Raw genomic sequence first — 25,374 nt, 5'->3', positions numbered from 1 at the left:
TAAGTTTAATTACCAATAAACATCAGCTTGGATGACACTTTACTCAACCGACAGAAGAATGTGACTGATCAAACTGATTATGTAAACAGAATTCTGATTGGTTGAAAGTGTCTTCTTGTTTCAAGCTCTGATTTTCTACCTATTCTTGTCGGAACCTTTGATGCAGAGTATCAAAATTTTAATCCCTTTCACACTTATAAAATGTCAAGCAAACTTAAAAATTTGTCATTACCATTTTAGCCAGGAGACCAAACTGACAGTTTGGTAACTTGCTAAAATAAACATTAAAAATCAAAAGGAGAAAATAAACAGCTTTGCAAGTTTAACTCAATGTTTATTGAACAAGAGAAGTGCGAAATTTAAGAAGCAACTTGTTAGAATATACACGTCTGTGAGGAGACATAAACAGGAAAAGCAAAAATCTACTATACCAAAAGAACTGGTAATACATACGTTACAAATGTTCTAGGAAGAGAACATAAAGAACATAAGATTGCTGCATAATTCAACATGAATGTGAAATGACATTGAACATCATATAAGGTAAATGAAGGTTTCTGTAGGAACTCTAAATCATATTCACTTGGTGAGTTTACATGCACAAGGATGAATTATGATGTTGTTGGTGTTAGATGCAGTAAGAGCTGGTAGCAGTGATGAATTTCATTGTCCTAATGCCCTAATGTGGAGAAAGTGAGCAATAGCTTCCTGGAGGAAAATGCAAGCTAGACTTCTTAAGCAGAGAAAAACTGATCTATTTAAAGAAATTGCTGGACTCCATTACAATAGGTAGAAACTCCAAGCAATGTAAAATATGGCCCGGAGTGTGATTACCAGCATGAACGTCAAACTTCAAAAAGTAGTTAACCATTTAATGGTTTTAGTAAATTTATACAGAAAAAGTAAGCATTATACTGTCCAGCATAAATAAAAGTCAACTTCATCATATTTTTTGTAAAAATCTATTCTGACATTAAATGAGTCAACTTCCGGTATGAATCATTTTTCAACAAAAAAAAAAATTTCTAAAAAGATTCCTTATGTAATTTACACACCCACTAAAGTTTGTTTTTGTTTTTGTGAAAAGAAATTTGTAAATTACATGGGTTTTTACGGTATATGTATATATATATACATGTGTGTGTGTGTATGTGTGAACACATGTCAAATCCTGATATTTTAAGAGACCCATCCAAAACTCCTAACGAAATAAATATTCTTCACTTTTGATAGAGTAAATATGTATTGCGCTTGTTTTGTATTATTTCTCTCTACTTTGGATTCTTTTGATTCCACACAAATATGCGGAGTGTTTTTTTGGTCAGTGTGGATAAAAGAACTGAATGATATGATGTTACTTTCTTGCAGAGGTTTTCTTTTGAGTTCAGCACTACAGCAATCTAGTTTTTTAAAATTTTGTATTCCTGTTCACAATTCTTTCTGTTATTCATAATCATAATTCCTGAATGTTGTGTTTGCTGATAGCTTTAAGATATTACTATATGGATAGGTGCTAGAATCTTAGGCACCTCATTGGAGATAACTGACAATGGGAATATCTATCAGTGTAAACTATTGGTCATCCCATAAATGATGTGGTTTTCTTATACTTCTTTTATTTTTCAAAATTAAGTTAAACAAAGTTCTTTTTTAATCTAAAATATACCCTCCTTTGTTTTCTACAATGCTCTTCCATCTATCTGGCAGACTTGCAAAATTCACTTATCCATGAAGAAAAATACTCCTCCAGTACTGTTCTGACCTCATCTACAGAATTCATATTTTTTCTATCCAAATGGTTTTGTAGACTGCAGAATAAATGGTAATCAGATGGGGCAATGTCTGGTGAATATGGTGGGTAGGGCATCATTTCCAATTCAAACTGCTGCAGCCTTTGGAATGTCATCCTCACTGTATGTTATGTGGCCGAGCATTATCCTGATGGAAGAACACCAAGGATGGTCATTTTTCTCCTAGTGCTGACTTACGTCGCTCAAGCTGCTTGTAGTAGATCTTTGTTATCATTTGGTTTGGGTTTAAAAGTTCAAAGTGGACTAAACCTTTCATATCCCACCAAACAGATAACAACACCTTACATGGGTGAAGGCCTTCTTTAGCCTGAGGTGCTGGTGTTTCTCCTTTCCCTTCTTACTGTCTTCAGCGCTTGACATTTTTATAGAGAACCCATTTCTCATCGGTCCAAAAAAGGTTCATTTGTGAGACGTGACAGCAAAGAAGAGCACACATTCACTCTCTGCATGTGATTAGACTTGGAAAGTTTGTGAGGAATCCATTGACCCAATATGCTAACTTTTCTGATGGCATGCAGGTGTTGAAGAATGGTTGAATGACCAAATTAAAGCTTCTCTGCTAGTTCCTCAACAGTTGCAATGGATTTGCAGGACGTCCTTGTCAAGCTCTACAGATCTTCCAGGACGAGGCTTGTCTTCTAGGCTGTAGTTTCTGACTTGGAATTTCTGGAACCACCGTTGACACTGGCTTACACTTATTGTCCGATCCCCATTTACTGCATTAATATTCCTCACACTTTCTGTTGCGTTGTTACCTTTATTGAACTTATAATGCAAAATATGCTGAATATGCTCTTTTGTCACTTCCATTATAGCTTTGAAAAAAATAACTGTTAAAATAGAACTGCACTCTTCAAAACTTGCACTAAGAGTAAGCATAAAGTAAATTTACTACCTGCTTTTATAGCAAGTTGATACTGGTAGTTTATCCCATCCTCTTCCGACTTTTAGCTCATGCAATTGAAAAAACTGCATTATTTATGGGATGAACCAATATATATAAATAATGTATATATATGTTTATTTACATGTATAGTCTATTGTTCTGTTTCATTGGGAAAATGTATCATTTTTATTAGTGTTACTGTTTTCTTTATTATTGACATCATCATCTTTGTCTTTGCATTCTTGCATTACACACTTCTACCATCCACAGACTTAAATTTCCTTTCTTAGTTGACATTAGTTACTATCTGTCACCACTAGGTGGTAACCAGCCTAGCTACAGGATGCCAGTAACACTTGTTCTTTACCACCAGGGTTATCTTTGATAATTTTGCTGCAGTTTACCATTATCACCGACTTCTACTTTACTTCTTACATCACTTTACAACGTAAAATGTATTTATAATATGCCCATCTCTTCAAATTAATAGTGTCTTTCAAATTTCATGTTCTTTCAATATTTATCAAGTCTGTTCTTGAACTGTTTGCTTTTCTTCAACCTAACAACCTCCCTTCCCTAGTGATTCCAGTTTCTGTGAAACCTGTTGGTGACAGTTTGATGTCTTGTTAACTTGTTTCACTGCTTTGACTAATTTAACAACACTCAGCTTCTTCATTTCTGTCTCCTCTATCACCTGCTTTAGTGTACTAATGAGGTCTGTTGTCTCACATTCATTTCAAGTTACAGATGGCTGCTACAGGTGTGAATTATCAGCATCATATCATCTTCATACTTATGATGATCATCATATTATATGTTCTTCCATTGTAGTAAGAGATGGTGAGCTCTTCTGTACAACATATTGTACATCAGTCTTTTGTCATAGCTGAAAGACCTGACTTCCTCAAGTCTTATCTTACCACTTCTTATGCTATTTTTCACAAGCTTTTAGTAACAGAACTCAAAGGATTAATTTTTCAACCTGCCTCAGCTCATTTTCCTTAACATCACATTTCCATACCAGCCCAGTCACCAATATCAACTACTGTCTTTAATACCCAACTTTATTGTACTTCACTTTTCATATAGGTTAACATTTCACATCCAACAAATTTCTTTGCCAGCCATTTCAGATCTGCATTCACTTCCAATGTTTCACTAACATATATCTTCACACTTTCTTGCACACATCTCATACACACTCAGCTTGTCACACATACAAAGAAATGAATTTTTATCAACAGAGGCACAGATGTGGCTGTGTGGTAAGAAGCTTGTTTCCCTGCATGGTTCCTGGTTCAGTCCCACTACATGGTACCTTGGCCAAGTGTCTTCTACTGTAGTCTCAGGCTGACTAAAGCCTTGTGAGTGGATTTGGTAGACAGAAACTGAAAGAAGCCTATTGCGTGTGCGCATGTGTGTGTGTGTGTGTATGTGAGAGAGAGAGAGAGAAAGTGAGTATGTGTTTGTCCCTCATTACGGCATAACAACCAATGTTGGCGTACTTATATCTCCATAACTTAGCAGTTTGGCAAAAGAGACCAATAGAATAAGTACCAGGCTTAAAAAAAGTACTGAGGATTAATTCAATTGTCTAAAAATTCTTCAAGGCAGTGCCACAGCATAGCTACAGTCTAATGACTGAAATAAGTAAGAGATAAGAAAAGAGGAAACAGGACCCTTTCAGCTTCTTTTACCTCTTTCTTATTCTAGTAATTATGCCTTTTTTTAGAAAAAAATTTACTGCAGCCAACTCTGGTATTAATTAGATCACCTGCCTAAGAAAATCTATTTACTGTGTATTCTGAGATGTCTCAGCAGATCATAGACCTTACTTCATGAGTGCTGCTACAGCTGACTACTGTTGAACAATTGAAAATAATAATAATGCTTGATGTCACATGGTGGCTGTTGCACACACAATTGTTACGTGTATGTGAGTTTGTGTGTAGATGTGTAGGGGTCTCAGTAATAAATATACGCCTAGTGTAATTCTTCTATAGTTGCACTAATGTTGCATCTTGTGACCCTAAGTAATTGTGTTTCAATGAAATATGTTTGCTGCTGGTCTTGTTTGTTTAGTCTTTTCAGTTCACAGTGACTGAGTAGACAAGGAATTGTACTATCTACTCTTGGGTGATGAGTTCCATTCCACTGCTGGTATTTCAATGAGTTTTTAAGAATACACACACGCGACTGGCTTCCATAGAGTTTCTTTTTAACAATTTCATTCAGAAGGCTATAATAAAAGATATTTGCCCAAAGTGACATTCAGTACTACACAACTCAATGACCTTGTTGTTATGAAGCATATTCTATATCCAGACAACCATGCTGTCAGCTATGTGTGTAGCAAGAATAACTTTAATATCAGAGAAACAACCAATCGCCAATGATTAGGAAATAGCAACACAGTTATTTGCTGGTTTATTAACATATATAATAAAAATAACTCTTAAGATATTGTGGAATTCTATCCTTCTAAATACCCTACTCCTTAGTCTCTTAGAACTTACTTAGATATATAGCAACATTATAAATATATATTTATACACACTAGATGATGATGTTTGTTATACAGTAATCCTTCACCATATCGCAGTTCACCTATCACAGTTTATTATTTAATCTTACATCAATTCCTCCCGAGTGTTGCTTTGCATTTATAATAAAATAAATATATAAAAATTATGAAGACAATACAAAAAAATACAGTACAGTACTGTTTCTACTTTGCAGATTTTCACCCATGGTAGTGGTGGTGGGGGTTTGGGAAGTAACACTCGCAATAGTCGAAGGATTACTGTACATGTTAGGAAATCTCTGGGTTTATATATATATATATATTTACAAAGATATTGCCCAGTCAAAAAGTGGTGTCCAACAGGTACTCTTGATGTAAGTATGTGATAGTATGATAGTATTGAGGTACGTGATTACATAGTCTCATAGGACTGCACTGAGGTACTGAATAAGAAATTTACATATATAGATTATGAGTTACAGAGATGATGAATAGGTTATACACCAATATGACACGGCACTTTAGATACATTAAGAAAACCTTATTAATACCTTCAGTAATTTCAGCCTAAAATCAGCTGTGTGCAGTGAATGTACATTGTCTTGTAGTTAGGGGTGTTGGTTTTATGATTTCTGAACCAGGCAGCATATTGTGAGCTTGAGCAAGACACTTCATTTGATATTGTTCTAACCAAGTGCTGGTGCAGCCCTCTCTCTCTTTCCAGCTGTCACATTCTTGATGTTCTGAATCAAAGGCAGGATAGATGACAAAGTTTCTATACCTGCTCATGACTACACAGGTATCTAAAATTATTAGTGAGAGCATGCATTATGCTACCAAGTCATATTTGGTTGCATATTTCAGTTTTGATTTGGTTTCTACAGCTGGATGCCATAGCTAACACGAATCACTTGCTGAGTGCATTTTTTCCTGGTGTCAGCTCTAGAGAAGTTGTCATACTTTGATAAGACTAAAGGGTCCTCTCAACCCCATACTTAAAAAGTTTATATCTCTCTCTTTATATATATATATATATATATACATATATATATATTTGACAGGAAGGACAACAAAAGAAAGAAAGAGACCTCGATATTATGCAAATAGAGGAATTTATCTGTAAAAATATGTGACACTTATTCAGTAGCCATGATAAAACTCCGAGTTCCCGATGCCAGGGTGGGAGCCCACGCCAACATCTCTTCAGTTATCCGGCCAATTGAAAATTCCTGTGAAAAATGACCGTTAAAAAATTTCCCTTCGTTTTTTAACGATCATTTTTCACAGGAATTTTCAATTGGCCGGATAACTGAAGAGATGTTGGCGTGGGCTCCCACCCTGGCATCCGAGACTCGGAGTTTTATCATGGCTACTGAATAAGTGTCACATATTTTTATATATATATATATATATATATATATATATATATATATACACACACATACATATACATACAGGCATACCTCGACTTTGTCGCTTTTGATTATACATTGGTTTTCAAAAGTAATATATGGAAAAATAAAAATCAAGTTAAGTCATTTTACTTGACTTTACGTCTGTCTGCCACAAATATTGGATTTGTAAAATCACCAGAAAACTGTTAAAAGCACATAAAATCATGTTACTCTACAATAAATAAGAATAAAAGCATATAAAATCATATTAGAATATTTACAGTAAATGTTTAAGATACACACCATAAAGTAGTGTAGCTTAGTGAACAAAATAATGAAATCAGCTGTGTCGTCTTATTTATCGTCTTTCGGAGCCCATATTGCACAGTAGTTCCAATATCTACCAGTAGGCGTCGTCGTCACTCATGATTCACACGATTGTTTTGAATTCAGATTTGTTTATGTCTGTTTATTGGCTACTTTCTCATTCTCATTCATTTGTAACTTTATTTTTTGCCCCTATGGTTTCTAAGAAAATTCATAGTGAAAGTGCTAAGTGTCATGCTATAATGCTGGAAGATAAACTGTCTGTGATAAAACACCGTGAAGAAGGTGAAAATGTGGTAGCAATTGTATGATCTTTTGGGATGAGTCAGACAACTCTATCAATGATTGTACACAATATGGACAAGATTCTAGCACATATCCAATCTGAAGCCCCAGGGATGAAGAACACTGTCATCAATAAGAAAAGAGGCAAGATCTTTGAAGAAATGGAAAGTCTTCTTTCTCTTTGGATTGTTAAGTTGAATTGTCAGCATGCTACTATTAGTCAAGAAATCATTCAAGAGAAAGTGTTGTCTTTGTTTGAGGACCTGAAGAAAAAATATCCAGATGAGAAAGATATAGAGTTCAAGGTAAGTCAAGGAATGGTTCATGAACTTTAAGGAGCGAAGTTATCACCCCATTAAGAAGCAAGGTGAAAGTGCATTAGCTGATGAACAAGCAGCAGTGGAATTTCCTAATGCATTAAAGAAAATCATCAAAGAAAACAGGTTTGTTCCTGAACAGATTTTTAATATAGACAAAACTGGATTGTATTGGAAAAAATTGCCAGACCATTCGTTCATTTCCGAAAAGGAGAAAAAAAAACTATACAGGCTACAAGGTCTCAAAAGAAGATATGACCATTATGTTGGGAGGTAACAGTGCAGGAGATTTTAAGTTGTGTATCATGCATGCAACCTCCGTACACTGAAGAACATACCCTAGGCATCTCTCCCTGTTATATGGATGGCTAATTCAAAAGCATGAGTTACTGTTGTTGTTTTTGAAGATTGGTTCTTCAATCATTTTATCCCAGCAGTAGAGAAGTACTGTAAGGAAAAAGGAATTCCTTTTAAGATTTTACCTATCTTATATAATACTCCTGGCCACCTGCAAAACATAGTAGATTTTGATCCCAACATTAATCGTAGTATGCCTCCCTCCGAACACCACCATCTCTTCTGCAGCCAATGGATCCGGGAATAATTGCTACCTTCAAGCGTTACTATATGAAATGTATGCTGCGGCAAGCAATAGCTGCAACTGATCTTGATGAGTCCATCACACTTCATGACTTTTGGAAGAGATATGTTGTCTACAAGGCTGTACAGAACATAGCTGCAGCGTGGAATGATGTACAGTGCACGGCTATGAGTGGTGTATGAAAGAAGATATGCCTACAATTTGTGAATGATTTTAAGGGGTTTGATAATGTTGCCATCAACAAAATGTTGGTGACTACGAGCAAAGAACTGGAAATAGATTTGGAAGAGGAAGATTTCATGAATTTATTTGAAAAAGACAAGCAGCCCCTGATGAACGAGTATTTGATAGAGCTTCATGAGCAGCAAAATAAAGAAGAGGAAGTTGAATCTAGCCCACGTCACTTCACCATTAAGAAAATGCAGCAAGCATTTGCATATATCAAAAAAGGTCTTTCTATGTTCAAGGATATGGACCCAAATGCTCAACGCTTTTCCAAGATTATGGGAGCTTGTCACGAAGCTTTTGCTCCTTATAATGTAATCCTTGGAGAAAAGAAGACAGTTCAAGGAACTCTAAACAGGTTTTTTAAGTGCACCGAACCAGAATAACAGCCAGAGTCAGCTGTTGATGTTGACAATCCACAGCCATCTACATCTGTGATGCAAACCATCAAACTGTATGTACGTATTGGTAAATTTTAAATAATTTATTTTTTTTTTACTATTACAAAATGATAATAATTACTGAATTTGTTTTTTAAGTTTAAAAAAGGCTTCTATTTTACGATGTCTTATTGCAAACTACATTCATAAATAAAGTATCCGCGATGTACGGTAAACATTGCTGAATTGTATTCATAAATTTAGATTGCTTTTTTTCTTACTGTACTGTGTTAAAAAATAAAAATTGTTTGTAAGCTTAAAATAGGTTTTTATTAACCATATATTATTGAAAATTCATTCATAAATAAAGTACAGAATTGGGAATGGTTACTATTGGTTTAGCCTAAAGGCAAGTAAATTCAGTCTAGCCTAGCCTAGAGACAAGTTAATTTGACTTAAGACATGTTTCCTGGAACCAATTAACAAAGTTGAGTGAGGTATGCCTGTATATATGTATGCCTGTGTATATATGAGAGACAGACAGACAATATAAGAACACACCTTCGAGACAAGTCTGAAGTGCTACTCTAATGTATAAAACTGTAAATATTATGTAAATTTTCACTTTGAGCTTTTACATAAACTGGCGTTGAAAGCAGACATGGTACATAAATAGTTGTAACTGATTATTAAAAATGTGTTAAAGTATGTCTTTGTCTTATTATGTGGATTATCTGTTTGTTGTTTACACACCAGTCTTCGTCTTTTTTTTTTGTAAATTCTCACTATATATATTGTTTTTTTTTTTAAAAAAAAAACGATATATATATATATATATATATAGTGAGAATTTACAAAAAAGCAAAAGACGAAGACGGGTATGTAAACAACAAACAGATGTGTGAGTTTAACGCTCAGGAAGTGAGAATGTCTTCTACATTTCAAGCCTATGCTCTTCAACAGAAAGGAACAGAGAAATAAACAGAGAGAGAAAATAGAAAAAGGTTTAGTGGCTAGTGATCTATCATGGCGAATGCTGGACAGAGGGGTCACACAGGAGAGCTAGGAAGAAGGGGACATAATAAAGTAGTGGTGATCCCAAAATGAAGGTGCACATGCATGTGTGTGTGTGAGTGTGTATGTGCATGTGGAAGGGGGCTGGTGACATTGATGTGTGTGCATATGTAGGTATGTGGATGATGGTGTAGGTGCTGGGAAGTGGTCAGTGCTAGTGTGTGCCCTGGTGTGTGCTGGGAAGTGGTCAATGCTAGTGTGTGCAGTGTGGTGTGGTGGTGTTGGGGTGTGGGGGAAGCAAGCGTGGGGTCTAAGGGATGAGGTGGGGGTGGGATGGGATGTGTAGAGATGGTGGGGTGGTAGGTGAGGGGAAACAGGAGACAGGTGACGGCAGGACGGGTGCAGGGGTTGGGGAAGAGAGGAGATAAACGGTCCATGGAATGTGCTCTGGCAAGGGTAGTGTGGATAGTGGTGAGGGGATATCCGCGTAGGATGAAGTGATGAGCCATGAGTTGAGATTGAGTCTCAAAGTCATGGTTGTCACTGTAGACCCTGTGTAGATAGAGGAATTGGGAATAGGGGATGGAGAGCTTGGTGTGTTTAGGGTGGGAGGAGGAGAAGTTGAGGTATGAGTGTGAGTCTGTGTGTTTGTAGTGGATGGAGGTGGTGAGAGTGGAGTGATGAATGCTGACTGAAATGTCAAGAAAGGAGACAGAGGTGTCAGAGATAGTGCAGGAGAAGTGGAGGGCAGGATGGTAAGATTTGACAAAAGAGAGGAAGGAGTCTAGATGTTCGCTGGAGAGTGAGGTCGCACCAATACAGTCATCAATATAGTGACCGTATAGTTCAGGAGTGGGACCAGTGAAACTGGAGAATATTTGGGCCTCAACGTAGCAACGTATGCGAACAGGTTCACATAGTTGGGGCTCATTCTCGTTCCCATGGCCACTCCCAAGACATGCTGGTAAAACTCACCCGCGAATGAGAAGCAGTTAAGTGAGAGAACAAGTTCATATATATATATATATATATAGATATATATATAATGTTTTCTAATGCTGTCAGCTTTATTATCTAATCTCTGTCTTTCTCTCTTTCACTCTCCTTCACTTCAAGTATGTTTGCCAAGTTTATAAGTGTATTTACTTGATAGTCTCTTTCTCCTCATGTCTCACTTACTCTTCCTACACACACACACTCTCTCTCTCTTTCCTTGCCTCTTCTCTGTCTCTCTCTTCTACTGCAACTTTTGAAAATTAAAATTAAAAAAGACCAACTCACTAGTACTCTTACACAATTTTGTTCATAAGGTGATGATGCTTATCCTTTGACTGGTGTGTTAGAGATGATTCTCTTCTTCTGGGTTAAATCTTACTATCACCACCACCACCACCACCACTACTACGGGTAGTACTTCTAGAAGAACCTATATGACTTTGCTTCTGTTCACAACAAAATGACATGGAACATTTACAATTAATATTTAGTGCTCAAGATCTGTAAACATATTTGCATCTGTTATCTTTGCATCTTGCTATATATGTCTCTTTTGAGAACTTTAAATAAATTTCAACCAGTAGTATTCTAATGTTTTGTATAACTTAATGGCATCACCTGGAAATATTCTAAAACATTTTTTCTTTCTTTCTTTTCGTGAGTCCCAATTTTTAATCTTCAAAACATCAATCCTATTCATCTCTTTCCTACAGACTTCACCTTAATAGATATTCAAATTAAACATTAACCTTATGAATTTTATTAGCCTTAGAGCATCCACATCGGTTTTGGCTGCAGGATCTTTTGTCGTCATCATCTTCGTTTAACATCTACTCTCTGGTCAGCCAGAGAGCTGTTCAGGCTCCGATTATCTGTTTTGACATGGTTTCTATGGCTGGATGCCCTTCCTAATGCTAACCACTTTACAGAGTGTTCTGGGTGCATTTTACATGCTACCAGCATAGGTGCATCTCAGTGGCACTGACACAAGTGCATTTTTCATGGCACTACTACTTAGTCTGCCGATTAAATCATATAGAGCTCACAATAGCCTTAGTTTCTAGTTTTATCTAAATCTTACTGCTAAATATTTTGAGGACATGTCTCTGTGCAAGCATATGTAACTCTGCCTACTCCTTACGCTTGGATATAAAAAAAAAAAAAGAGAAAATGTAACAAATAAACCCAGGCTCTAGGCTTCAGTCGATATTTGAGTGATTAGAGGTTGGAAAAAATTAAGCTGTAAAGAAAACTATTGATACATTTGAATACTACATGCCTGGCATATAACCATTTCTGCCACTCAGTTATATATAGGTTATATTACAATAATAATAATGGTTTAAGTTTTGGCTCAAAACCAACAATTTTATGGGAGGGGGTTAAGCTGATTACTTTGACCGCAGTGCTTAACTGGTATTTATTTTATGAACCCTAGAAGGATGAAAGGCAAGGTTGACCTCAATGGGATTTGAACTAAGAATGTGAAGAGCCAGAACAAATACTGCAAAGCATTTTTTAAGATGTACTTAGAACTCTGCCAACTTACATCCTTGATAATGATGATGATGATAATCCTTTCTACTAAAGGCACAAATTTTTAGGGAGGAGACTAACTGTTTATATCGATCTCAGTGTTTCACTGGTATTTAATCTATTGAACCCTAAAGGATGAAAGCAAAGTCAACCTCAGCAGAATTTGAACTCAGAAAATAAAAATGGATGTAATGCTACTAAGAATTTTGTCTGGTGTGATAACAATTCTTCCAGCTCGATGCTTTAATAATAATAACAGTAACCATTTCTACTAAATGCACAAGGCCTGAAATTATGGGGAAGGGGATAGTCGATTATAATGATCCCAGTGCATAACTGGTACTTATTTCATTCACTCTGTATGGATGAAAGGCAAAACTGACCTCAGTGGAATTTGAACTCAGAATATGAAGACAGACGAAATGCTGCTAAGCATTTTGCCCGGCATGCTAACGATTCTGCCAACTTACTGCTTTAATGATAGTGAAAATAATAATCATGTTTTAAAATGTTGGGGGAGTGGGTAAGTTGATTGCATCGACCCTAGTGCTCAACTGGTACTTATTTTATCGACCCTGAAAGGATGAAAGGCAAAGTGGATTTTGATGGAATTTGAACTCAGAATGTAAAGTCAGATGAAATGACACTATACATTTTGCCCAGTGTGGTAATGATTCTACCAGCTTGCTATCTAATTAATAATAATAATAATAATAATAATAATAATAATAATAATAATAATAAGCCTTTCTGCTATAGGCACAAGGCCTGAAATTTGGAGGAAGGGGATAGTTGATTACATTGACCCCCAGTACTTGACTGATATTTTATGAACCCTGAAAGGATGAAAAGCAAAGTTAACCTTGGTGGAATTTGAACTCATTAATAAAAATAAAACTTCTTTCTACTGTAGGCACAAGGCCTGAAATATAGGGGTGGAGGCTAAGGTGATTGCATTGACCTCACTGCTCAACTGGTACTTATTTTATCAACTCCGAAAGGATGAAAGGCAAAGTCAACCTCGGCAGAATTTGAACTCAGAATGTAAAGATAGATGAAATATCACTAGGTATTTTTGGTTGGCATGCTAACAATTCTGCTAGCTCACTGCCTTGACAATGGTAATAGATAAGGTAATTTCAGTTGTTAACTGAATATTTAAAACTTACCTCAGTGTATTGAAGGGTCTCTGTCAATCTTCAGTATTTCTCCATTCACAAAAAAAAAGAAAGAAAGAAAAGAAAGAAGCAGTGTTTTCTTTCTAATCATCCACTTATCACAATTTCTTGATGCTTTGCTGGGAATATCAGAGAGTACTAATTAGCTGTAGATGAGTTGAATACGATACTCTTTCAAGTGGCCACCATACTCCTTGAGTTTTCATTTCACTTAATAGAAAGGCATGAATATTAGAACTCCTACCCCTTTTTCAACTCTTTACTCTCCTCAGAATCATATACTTCACATTTGATGCAAACAGTTTTAGGGTGATCAGTGGTCAGTTCTTGGTCCATTTATGTCTAGAACTTACTTTTGTTTCCTATTGGCAGTAATTCCATTTTATTTCACTTTGACTTGACCAGGAAAAGTGTAAACATTACGTCTTATTTCTCTCCATTATCTTTCACATAAAATTACAATGTGGACAGTTGTTGATTTTTTTTTTTTTTTTTTTTTTGGTAGTCCCATATCAACATAGATTGAACAGGCTTCATCAGCTGACCCTCTAGGAGCGATCCATTACTCTGAATATGCCATAGCTTTGTCTGGTTGTGATCCATAGGGCAGTGTGTGGCGCAACGTGGCAGTCTAGGCATGTTGTACTCTCTCCACTGTTCACCTGGAGTTTCTACTTCTGGATGTAACAGAAATGGGCAGTCTGGAAGCTTTTGTGTGATCATTTGACTTGCTAGAAATAGTTGCCAGATCTCCTTCAAACTTCATCCAATTCTCTTCAAAATAGTTGAAAAATACTTGGTAACTGAATCTTGATATAATAGGGCAGAAAATGAGATGGTCAGGGTTAGAAGAACACTGGTCAGACTAAAACAATTTATCACAGAAAGCTGTACTGTGGTCAGTATTTTACAGAGGTGATGGATTCTACTAGTACCAACTACACAAATGTAGAAGACCAACTGTAAAGGTTAAACTGCTATATTAACATCAGTGCACCTCATTCCATACTGTAAAAACAAATGGAGTTTTTGTTGCTGTGGTCTACTAATCACTTCTAATTTTGTTTTTCCAATCATTTGTTGAGTTATTAGTAGTTTTTTTGTCGATTTATTTACTTTTTGCTTATTTTCTCTAATTAGTGTGCTATTAGTCTGGAATGTGTGCTGGTTAGATTCCAGTATTCTAGTACTGTCACAGCTGTTAGTATTTTAATGTTGTTGTTCTTGCAGTTGTTGAGTAGCCTACATTCACCTCTTCTGGAGCAGGAAGGCATTTCTGATCAAATACATGGAAAATATGCCATTGGTTCAAACCCAGTCTAATGTGCCTTTTGTATTGTTCTGATCACAAGTTTCTTAACATGGTCATCCAGTCTTTATGTTGTTGCTTAGGCTTTGATAGCACAGACCTATGATCAGAGGCTTTCCACCCATGGCCATCCTAATTATTTTATATCTATTGTCCAGTGTGTTCTTCCTTTTCTTTAGACAATATATTTGGCTGCTGTTTCTATTAAATTTAGCAACCAAATAGATGCTTCCTTGTCTGCTTGTCCATTTTCCATTTAGAGTAATAAATGAAATTATTTAAAAGCAAAGGTGGGCTTGCTGTTTCAGATGTAATTGAGAACTTGCAAAGTGTGGAGCTCATTTAAGTTATAATAAGGGGTTCAAGTGAGTTATAACTATTGCATTGAGGTAGATTCAAGTCAAGTTTTGAGAGGCTCCATTCATAGTTTGTATTGTTATAAACCAGTGTAGGGTTGTCATTGGTTTTCACCCCTGATCAGCTTTGATTTAGCAGATCTATGATCAAAAGTAGTCCAGCCATAACCATCTTGTCTTTTTTTTCCAGACATTGTATATTAACTAAGTTATCCAGCAATATGTTTTCCATTTTTAAAAAAAATTTTTATTTTTAAGACTGTAGGGCGTGATATGATATGAAGGTGATTTGGCTCCCGTTTCTAGCAAGCTGAGCAACTATCCGGAGGCTCCTTCATTAGCTGTTGTTGTTTGCTGTGTTTATAAACTTACATAAGTTTGCTGCTGTGTTTTGTGTGATATACTTTTAAGAAATGTTTGTCAACTGTTGGTCCCATGACTTAGAGATGGAAAATGGGGACAGAATAGATTTCCTCCTGTTGCTTTTGTTTAATTTTCTTTGTTGCTTAGGTCATGCCCGATAATGTTTGCTAACTACTGATAATGTTTTTAAGTAACCCACTTACACTAGAATGCCTCTTCCACCACCACCACCACCTATAACTTAATAGGTGCATCTGCTGTTCTACAATACATACATATACAGATCTATGCGATGCTCTTTTATAATATTGCATACCTATCAGTCTTATTCTTAAGCCCCAGATCAGCCTTGTTAGATATAGTGTATCTAAGACTACATCATAATGTGTCTTTCCTATTTCAAGATGATGGGATGTAATTCCAGAGATATTTGGCTGCTATTTCTTCTATGTCAAGGAACCATGTAGCAGGTCCCTGCTCAATTTGTGATACATCTAATGTTATTTCATAATGCTGGACTCTCCCTTTTCCCCCCCTCTCTCTCACGCACACACACATGAACTCACTTCCACTTCAGCTCATTATACAGCATGCTTTTTCACACACACACACACACACACACACACACACACATACACACACACACATCTTTTCTTCTATGTATCATACTATGTTTTACTTTATAGGTGATCATAAACTTTATAATGATTTACTGAGTCTTATTCTTAAGCTCTAGATCAACCTCGACCATCCTGTCCTATTTCAGATATAGTTTATCAAAGAATACATCATAAAATGTGTCCTTAATTTAAGATGATGGGCTGTAATTTCAGAAACATTTGGCTGCTATTTCTAGTGGGTTAAAGAGTTATGTAGAGGGTCCCTGCTTGACTTGAGATATATCAGTGTTATTTCATAATGCTGCACTCTTTCTTTCTCATACACACACACACCTTTAGTTCTGTATACTATGGCATATTTTACTTTATAGGTGTTCATAAACTTTATAATGATTTACAAGTGATGTTGGGAGTTTTTTTTATATTTTAGTAACAACAACAACAACAAAAACCTGGACAAGGAATGAAATTATTATTATTCAATTATGTCGTTATGGTTGTTCTTACGTCACATCGACTCCCACCACTGAAAATACCAGAATGGATAAAACGACTGCAATTTATGAAAAATAAATGTCTGCCTATATAACCACTCAAAATTGTCCATTGTCTGCTGGCCTCAGTTTATAAACAGGAAGTACCATTTTGGGGTTTGTCCTGTCCCCTACAAAAAATTAAATTAAAAGAAAAATCCTTATTTAACTTTTAAAGATATATATATTTTTTTCTTTTCTAATTATTTTCTATTTTTCTGAATTTCTAATTACTCTTGTTAGTAATGGTGTGATAACTTAATTACTGAGAGGAAGAGAGAGAGAGAGAGAGAGGTATTGAGAGGTAGAAAAGAGTGATGTGACAGGAAATGACAAAACCATCAAAAATCTATTTTAATCTAAAAGAGACTCCACGTTGAATATTTGACTTGCTTTTTTTTTGTTTTTCTCTTAAACTCCTGGAGATATTTCCCTTTTTTCGTCTCCCACTCATTCTGTCACCAACAATATTGCAGAATCTGTTTGTTACACACCAAGATCACCACTGATGAAGTATTTTTGGAATTGTTAAAATGTCTTAGTTACTGTGGTAGATTTCATTGTTTCCAACTGACATCAAGTTACCTAGCAGCACTCCTCCACCTTGGTCCAACATATCAAGAAAGCAACAACAATAGCAGAATAGCCACAACTCAATAATAAAATATTAAAAGGAAAACAACAACATGTATGAACAATGTCCCTGTCTTCATAAAGTGCTATTAGAATGGAATGTATTCTTACACATTGACTGAGCAAAGCTGCTGCAATGGAAATATTGGAATAAGTCTCTGTCTTGATGATAAACTATCAAACACTTAAAGCAGAGAAGTACTGAGCCCAGTTCAAAACCAGCCCATGCTGTCATACTCTGCACTGCATTTCTCTATTCTTAACAGCACATTAGTTTCACATTTAATTTACTTTGCTGGTCAGGGTTGGTCCAGTTTGCTATGTACCCTGTGAGAGGTCCCAATAATTTTTGAACCTACTCTTCTCATATCTTTACATGTCTATGGTCTAACTCTCTAATCAATATAAAAGGAACTATTACATATCTGTAAACTATCACGTATCAATATTTCATGTGTCTTTATTCTATGAGAAAACAAATACAGCAAACCACAATCAATAGCAAGTACAAAAACAACAACAACAACTAATAGTTTTATACAAGGACAGTAATAGTTATTTATTTGTTGTGGAAGCAGGTAACCCTTAGTGTCAAAGAATCACTTAGAAGAAGATGTCTGAATCTGTATCTCATAATATAAGGGTAGTTCCCACCCTATCATGGACAGCTCAGGAGGTCAAAGTAAGTTTTTTTTTTTTTAATCTTTTGGTGATAATCTTGGTTCTTTTCACTTAGGTTTGCTTCAGTCAATTTTCTATGGTACTAGTGAATCCCACATTGGTATATTGCCTCAGAGGGGAATCACTGGAGAATTTCTTTTCATGTGGTATACCAAGGGTAAGTTAATAGGACAGAGCACATCCATTTCCAAACTATACCTCCACTGGAGGAGCTGAACTGTGCACAGCAAGATATCAGAACATTTATAAATTTTACAGTGCTGCTGTGATCCACTCTTGTGACAGCTGTTGACAACTAAGTGGACTGATTTATATAAGATTTAACTTTTTGTCATGGATACAATGCAGAACTAGTGATAATAGGAACTCTTACCTCATTGTCCATTATTAAATCAACTCTGCCAGTTGAGTCACTGTTATGTTGTATAATATTGATGGTAAATTTTCTACTTTGTGAAAATGTTGAAGTTCTTGAAATGACTTTGTTAAGAATAAAATCTATGTGTCTGAAGGTGGCATCCCACTAATTCACAACTGTTAGGCTGTTTATTTTTTTTTCTAATCAACTTTCAGAGTTTTTAGATTAAATTTTACGTCTTGTTTTGTGTAGAGTGAACATAAATAGAATATGATAAAGGTAGTGAATTTTAGGGGTGACACCTTTAGATTTAAAATACTGTCATGGCTGGAAGACAACGTGTAGTTAACCCATCTTAGCCATGAGTTTATTTTGCATGTAACACCAGATTATAATTTTCTTCACTTTTAAAGCTGGAAGAGTTTTCTATATTAACACCTTCATTACATTTAAAGCAGTTTTATATCTGATTATCATCAGGTATCTTATTTCTGGATGTGTACACACTACCAGACTGGATTCAAACCAGGCACCTTTTATTTATAAACTAAGGGCAATAGCATTCATATTCAATTGACAGCTGACCTCTCTAAAGTTAAAGTTGTTAGCTTGGAATATTTTAATCTTATTAACAACTGATCTCAGACAGTTAATCAATAGTGTGTTGATTTGAGCCTTTCCATCAAGTCTTTTGTCAACAACAACTCCTAAGTTCTGACATTTATCAGATGCCATTTGACACTCAAGATTATGGCAGTTTAAGTTAGTTCTTTTCAAAATCAAACTACATGAACTTACTTGATTGTCTTGGTTTTGTTTTCAGTCTTCAGTTTTTCGGATTCATATATGGAAGTTGGATTGTGATTGAGTATAATCATTTATGTTTTGATAACCATCTGGAGTTTGAAATCTTCAGCAAATCACTGTCCTGTATGACATACATCGAAGGGAATTGGTGTTAGTATGAATTCTTGAGGGGCATTGGCTGATGATCTTTGCCAAGTAAATGTGCACCATATCTGACATGTTACTTTGATAGAATATAGCTTCACCATTTTAGCAACTTTGTTATAGAATAGCTAAGCATGTGGATCATGTTATTGTGTAAAGAATTCCATGTAAGCTAAGTATTCCATCATCAGAAAGAAAGAGAAGTAAGAAGATATAGAAATGAAGAATATCTCCAATCAAAGATATTAGTAGTTACCAGTTCATTGAGAAATGAAGGAAAGACCAAAATGAAATGTATATGTGTTTGGTAGTTCCATAATCAAAGAAATACTAATAAAGTGAATTAGGATTGAGTTGGAATAATATGCTACAGTGATTCCAACTGAATCCTAATTCACTTTCTATTCAACAATGGAAATAGTAAATACCATTATCCTTTGCCATGGAGTATCCTCAAATCTTCACCTATGGAACTGCAAATGAATGTTAAATTTTACCTATGACTTTATTATTGATCATGGAACTACCAAACACATCTGTCTTTCACCCTGGTCTTTCCTTCATTTCTTGATGAACTGGTAACTACTATTATCCTTGATTGGGGATATTCTTCATTTCTATTCTCTCTCTCTCTCTCTCTCCAAACTACTTAGCTTTCTTGGAATTCTTTACTCAATAATATATGATCCAAATACTTAGCTATTATTGAAACAGCTGTAAGAGGTTTAACATATTTCTTATAAACTACTCTGCACTATGTTTATATTTTATATGTAAATTAAATGTTTTGCTTATTCATTTTTTATTTTAATCTACAGGGTGTTTCAAAAGTCTATGATATATTCTAAGAACTCATATATCATGAACTACAACTGGAAGTGTAATTGAACTGGTACCATTTAAAAGCTAAAAGTGTCAAGTTTTCTTCTGTTAATTTAATTTTAATTTAATTTAATTCATTTTTTGTTTTTTATCTCTTTTCAGATCCAGTAATGTCATTCACAAAACAAGAGAAGTAATTTTGTGTCCTAGAATACGCTAAAACTGAATCATGGACATGTGTTCAATGCAAATTTTGTACATCATTTACCAAACTGGCACCAGACAGATGTTCCATCTTGAATTGGCATGCAAAATTTCAGGAGGAGGGGTGTTTGTCCCCTGTGCAAAATTCATGGTGAATAGGTTTATTAGTGGCCTTCAACTGTTGTACCAATTGCAACTTGTATGGTGTGAACTGCAGCTATCTCCTTAAGATGTGCCAAACAGTTGTTGACGGGAGCTGAAATTCTTGACTAGCTATTCTGACTTGGTTTGCACTGGAAGGCTTGCCAAATTTGTTCAACCATATCATCTGAAGCTGAGGGGCACTCTGTTCTCTTTGCCAGGCACAAACACCCTCCTCCTTAAATTTTGTACGCCAATTCAAAACAAAGCATCTGTCTGGTGTCTGCTTGGTAAACATTGTATTAAATTTGCATTGAACACGTGTCCATGATTCAGTTTTAGCGTATTTTAGGACACAAAATGACCTCTTGTTTTGTGAATGACATTACTGGATCTGAAAAGAAGCAAAAATAACAAATTAAATTAGATTTAATTAATTAAATTAAAATTAAATGAACAGAAGAAAACTTGACACTTTTAACTTTAAAATGGTACCAGTTCAATTATGCTATCATTTGTAGTTCATGATATAAGAGTTCTTAGAATGTGACATAGTCTTTTGAAACACCCTGTATATTCACCTGCAGAGTGAGTCAACTAAGTATATGAATGAGTGAAAGTAGAGAGAGAGGACATGATTTGAAAAGGTAGATTAATTGGTAAATATGTATATATATATATATTTGTTTTGCAAGATTTTTGATGTGAAATTGTATGTTGAAACAGATGTTGTACTTGGGGATGGTCACATTGCCAGTTTAGCCAATAAAAACACACGCACTGTATATTTGGTGTTAATTTGCTTCAGCTTTATATTACATTAATCTTAATCTTATATATTTATATATATATAGATCATATGATACTTAGCTAGATGGTCAAATAGATATGACTGCACACATGCATGTATGCATGTACACACACACACATACATACACATGTATATTTGAGCTCAAGTTTTTGTTTATGTATGTGGTAACATTTAAAGAGGTGGAGTTTAACCCTTAGCATTCAGATTATTCTGTCAAATGTAATGTCTAGTCATTCATATTGTTTTGAAGTGATCATACATTATCTTGTAGCTTTGAGATTTCAGTGATGTGGTTGTTTATTTTCAGAACAATATTGTGATATTGTAGGGTGGGTGTGAGAAGCCGGATCTGACCAGCTTGAACATAAAACAGATAGATTTTTTGGGCCTGGATATGGCCAGTTTAAGAGCTATAGGATTAATATTATTAAATGTTATGTTAATATTATTAAAATGTTTCTTTTCAGCCTGACTGCATGTACTACTGGACTCATACTGAAGCATCATGCCTTACGCAACCAACTGATGCAGCTCCTGGTAAAATCGAATCTTCCTTGTGGCCTTCCGTTTTGGTTTCTAATTCTTCACAAAGTAATTCAGGTTTGAAATATACTGAAGCTGGTAAGTAAAGTTTCAACATATGTTGTTTTTATAGTTTGTGTTCTGTAGTTTTTTTATGGAAAAATAAAATGGTTGAGTGGATTTGTTTTGAACTACTAGCTTAAATGTCTTGGGTTGAAATCCACTCTCAGTGTTTTGCTGCGTAGTTTTAGTCAGTATACTTCATTCTAATTTACTATATTAAGCTGTAAGGTACAGTTTATTTACCAGATCATCTGGGAATATCACCTAAGATAAATCAACACACTCTTCAATCTCTCTGGCTTGTAACCATGAAACTGAAAGTATGCAGCAGCTTTTAGAATCTTTCATGATTTGAAGACAATATCTTACATTCTAATATTGTATATAGTTGTTTCTTTACAGTGTATAGTGAACAGTCTTCTCTGTGTATTGTTGTTTCATTTATGTGTACCTATCATCTTTTGTCAACCCACTCACCACGACTGATTTGATATCCTAAAACCAAAGTGCCACATAAAAAGCATTGGTGTGGGTCCTAGTGCAATATAAAAAAGCACTGGTGCTGGTGCCACATAAAAAGCACTGATGCTGATGCCATGTAAAAAGCACCTAGTACACTTTGTAAAGTAGTTGGTGTTAAGAAGGGCATCCAGCTGTAGAAATCAAGTCAAAACAGACTATGGAATCTGTTGTGGCCCTAGTCATGCCAGTTCCTGTCATGCCATCCAACCCATGCCAGTTCCTGTCATGCCAACCAGCCCATGCCTGCATGGAAAACAGATGTTAAATAATGATGATGATGATGAACTATCCTGTATGTATCCCCGAGTCCTAGTCCTTATGTACTTGTTCTCCTGATGTATCAAAGGCAGTTTATATTTGTACTGTATTTGTTAATGGTTGTCTCACTGATATGTATATTTGACATGTCCATAATTGTCTCATTGTTTTCTATATCTCTCTACATCTTTGTATTTTAAATGGTAGTTGTGCAACATTGTTTGGTATGTTTGCACTCTTTCATGTATAGTTGACATTGCTTTTTTGATCCCACACTGTAAGGTTGTCTCCTATTAAGACATCCCTTTCTGCATGGTTGACAGTTCATGTCCCTTCATGTATTATATATAGTTCCTTACTGTATGTATTTAGCAGATGTATTGCATCTGGCTACTCCATCCTGTTTATATTTCTAAATGAACCTCTGTACATGTATTCAAGATGCCATATATTCTTTTCTGCTCTAGGCACAAGGCCCGAAATTTTTGGGGATGGCGGGGGGCAGTCAATTAGTTTGACTCAGTATGCAACTGGTACTTAATTTATTGACCCCAAAAGGATGAAAAGCAAAGTTGACCTCAGCAGAATTTGAACTCAGAAGGTAAAGACAGATGAAATACCACTTAGCATTTTGCCCAGTGTGCTAAAGTTTCTGCCAGCTCACCGCCTTTAAGGTGCCATATGCTGGTAGTGAAATGATTTCCTGGTAGAGACAAATACAAGAAGAGATGGTGACATTTTCAGATTTCGGGATTATAGACTTAATGGTTTTGAAATGTTTGGTGCAATGTTGTACTACAAATGCCTGTGACCCATTCTGAGAAAATGGACATTATAATTAGGATAATGACAATATCTGCTTTTGCCCATATAGAAATATTGACCTGGTCTCTTGAAAGTTTCTAGAAACTCTAGCATTGTCCCAGCCAGGGGTCTTAGATTTCTTAAGTAAACTGAACAAAAAGTAGTAGTAGTAGTAGTAAAATAGAATTTGTTATAATTGTAGTTGTGCTATCTAACCTCACAACTGCTATGGAATACTGACCTATGTTGTGTTGAAGACCCATGTTTAGCTGCAGTAGTAATAATCTTCTTGTCTGATGTTGTTAATATATTTTTACTTTATCATTTCTTCATCAATTCAGAACAACAAGCATCTCTGGCAATTCTCAGACAAGAATATAAAGAGAGTGCAGAACATCTAGTGGTATGTATCATTCATATTGTTGTTTTAACTTCAAATCTGCCCAACTTGATTTACAATCAGACTTTCTAGCTTTGATCATCCAGTCAGATTTTTCAAACACTACATTGTATCCAAAACTACATTGTCTTTGGAAAATAGTGTTCTTCCCCTTCTTTTTAAGACAGTATGCTTTGTGAGATATTTGCCTGCTATTTCAAGAAGGTTGTGTGGCCACATAAAAGCATCTGTGTGAGTTTGTTGTCAATTCTACTGGATTGATTTAAGCTCTTCCATCTTCCTGTTGTGTATCTTTTCTATTGTATCATTTATTTAACTCCTTAGTAACCATTAGTTTTATTGAAAAAGTTCTAAATATGATCAACAAGCAGAAGTTAAAACAAAATGTTGAAAGATATTATTTTGTGTAAAAGAAAATTTATAGAAATAATGTTTTTTTACTGCTAGTTCCTTTTTAAAACCATGATTAGTGGTGTTGGTCACATTTGGTCACAAATTACCTTGTGATATTTGGTTATGTTCTTCAGCTTATGATTTCAAATCCTACCCTGATTGACCTTGCATTGACCTGTTCAAAGATCAATAAATTAATATTGGGATCAATGCCCTTACTCTAGAACTTGATACCCTAACATGTCCACAATATATATAATATTTGTGTGTGTGTGCATTATGCATGTGTGTGTGTGTAGAATATACATATACAGACACACATGTTTGTGTTTATCTCTCTCTCTCTCTCTCTTTCTCTCTCTCTCTCTCTCTCTCTCTCACACACACACACAATTTTTATGTAATTCATATGCATTTAAAATAATTTTCAAGATCTAGATAAGGGGTCAGTGCCCATGACCTTTATAGGCCCTCCGAGACTGGTGAGATTGATGTAGCTAATGTTCCTCTTGAACTATTGCAAGTCAACACATGTGGGGAAGGCATGAGCAGAGAGGGAGTTTTGGAGGGAAGGACTGGGTGTAGTGGTTAGTGTAGGGCTTGAAATGTTGGACACAACAAGGTTGATGAGAGGAGGAGAGACAAGTAAGTCAGGAATGCTTGAGTGGATTTGGCTTGAGGCAAGCCAGCTCTAAGGAACAGAGACCTTTATGGTAATGGTAGAAAAGGCGAAAACAAAAAAGATTATTTTTGAGTCTGAGGATGGAGTATGTCTCTGAGTGATTTTATGCTAATCAGTTGGGTGGTCCTTTTCTAGATGTAGTTTAGGATGTCTGTGTGGACAGCAGGAGCACTGTTCCTGGTGTGAAAACAATACTCCATAATGGGCCTCACCTGAGCTTTTTGTAGAATGCCAAAAATTATTGGTAATTGAAGTATCTTGTGGCCCTGAAAAGAAGGGCAACTTGTGTTTTGGCTTTAGCTATGTCGAGGATGTACTTTCACCATGAGTGATCCTTGGTGGTAATAAGAACCTACATTTGGAGCAATTGTAAGGGGTTTATTTGCATGCTAGTTATGTTTAAAGCAGGTTTGGTGCAATGATGTTTTCTTACAAAATCTGATTTTGCATCTGATTAAAAACAAAACAAAATTG

At 35.5% G+C, this 25,374-nt stretch overlaps 2 protein-coding genes and 1 long non-coding RNA gene across 9 annotated transcripts in view; 2 read left to right on the top strand and 1 right to left on the bottom strand.

Annotated features, from left to right (window-relative positions):
• Positions 1–17,130, bottom strand: part of LOC128249071 (uncharacterized) — a 61,183-nt gene extending 44,053 nt beyond the window's left edge. For all 5 annotated transcript variants that reach the window (XR_016243644.1, XR_016243643.1, XR_016243645.1 and 2 more), the window contains exon 1: positions 13,466–17,130. This is a non-coding gene — a long non-coding RNA (uncharacterized LOC128249071). The remainder of the gene's footprint in view (positions 1–13,465) is intronic.
• The window catches only part of LOC106869955 (uncharacterized), a 130,463-nt gene that overhangs the window by 34,743 nt on the left and 70,346 nt on the right, over positions 1–25,374 (top strand). For all 3 annotated transcript variants that reach the window (XR_016243642.1, XR_001409471.3, XM_014915900.3), the window contains exons 4-5: positions 21,724–21,877; positions 23,767–23,828. Coding sequence is in view for 1 of the 3 variants with exons in the window: in XM_014915900.3 (XP_014771386.1) it covers positions 21,724–21,877; positions 23,767–23,828 (216 nt within the window). In the remaining 2 variants the exon portion in view is untranslated. The remainder of the gene's footprint in view (positions 1–21,723; positions 21,878–23,766; positions 23,829–25,374) is intronic.
• Positions 7,164–13,473, top strand: LOC149133259 (uncharacterized). Its single transcript, XM_089359822.1, has one exon. The coding sequence runs from the start codon at positions 8,391–8,393 to the stop codon at positions 8,754–8,756; it is 366 nt and encodes a 121-aa protein (XP_089215948.1). The 5' UTR covers positions 7,164–8,390; the 3' UTR covers positions 8,757–13,473.

The sequence above is a fragment of the Octopus bimaculoides genome, chromosome 11, assembly GCF_046866305.1.
Source record: "Octopus bimaculoides isolate indiv1 chromosome 11, ASM4686630v1, whole genome shotgun sequence".
NCBI classification, from domain to species: Eukaryota; Metazoa; Mollusca; class Cephalopoda; order Octopoda; family Octopodidae; genus Octopus; species Octopus bimaculoides.
Note: the sequence above shows the minus strand (reverse complement) of the source record. Positions and strands in the feature narration are given on the sequence as shown.

Coding starts and splice junctions, on each gene's coding strand:
- LOC149133259 (XM_089359822.1), top strand. CDS start 8,391: ATGTTGGTGACTACGAGCAAAGAACTGGAAATAGATTTGGAAGAGGAA.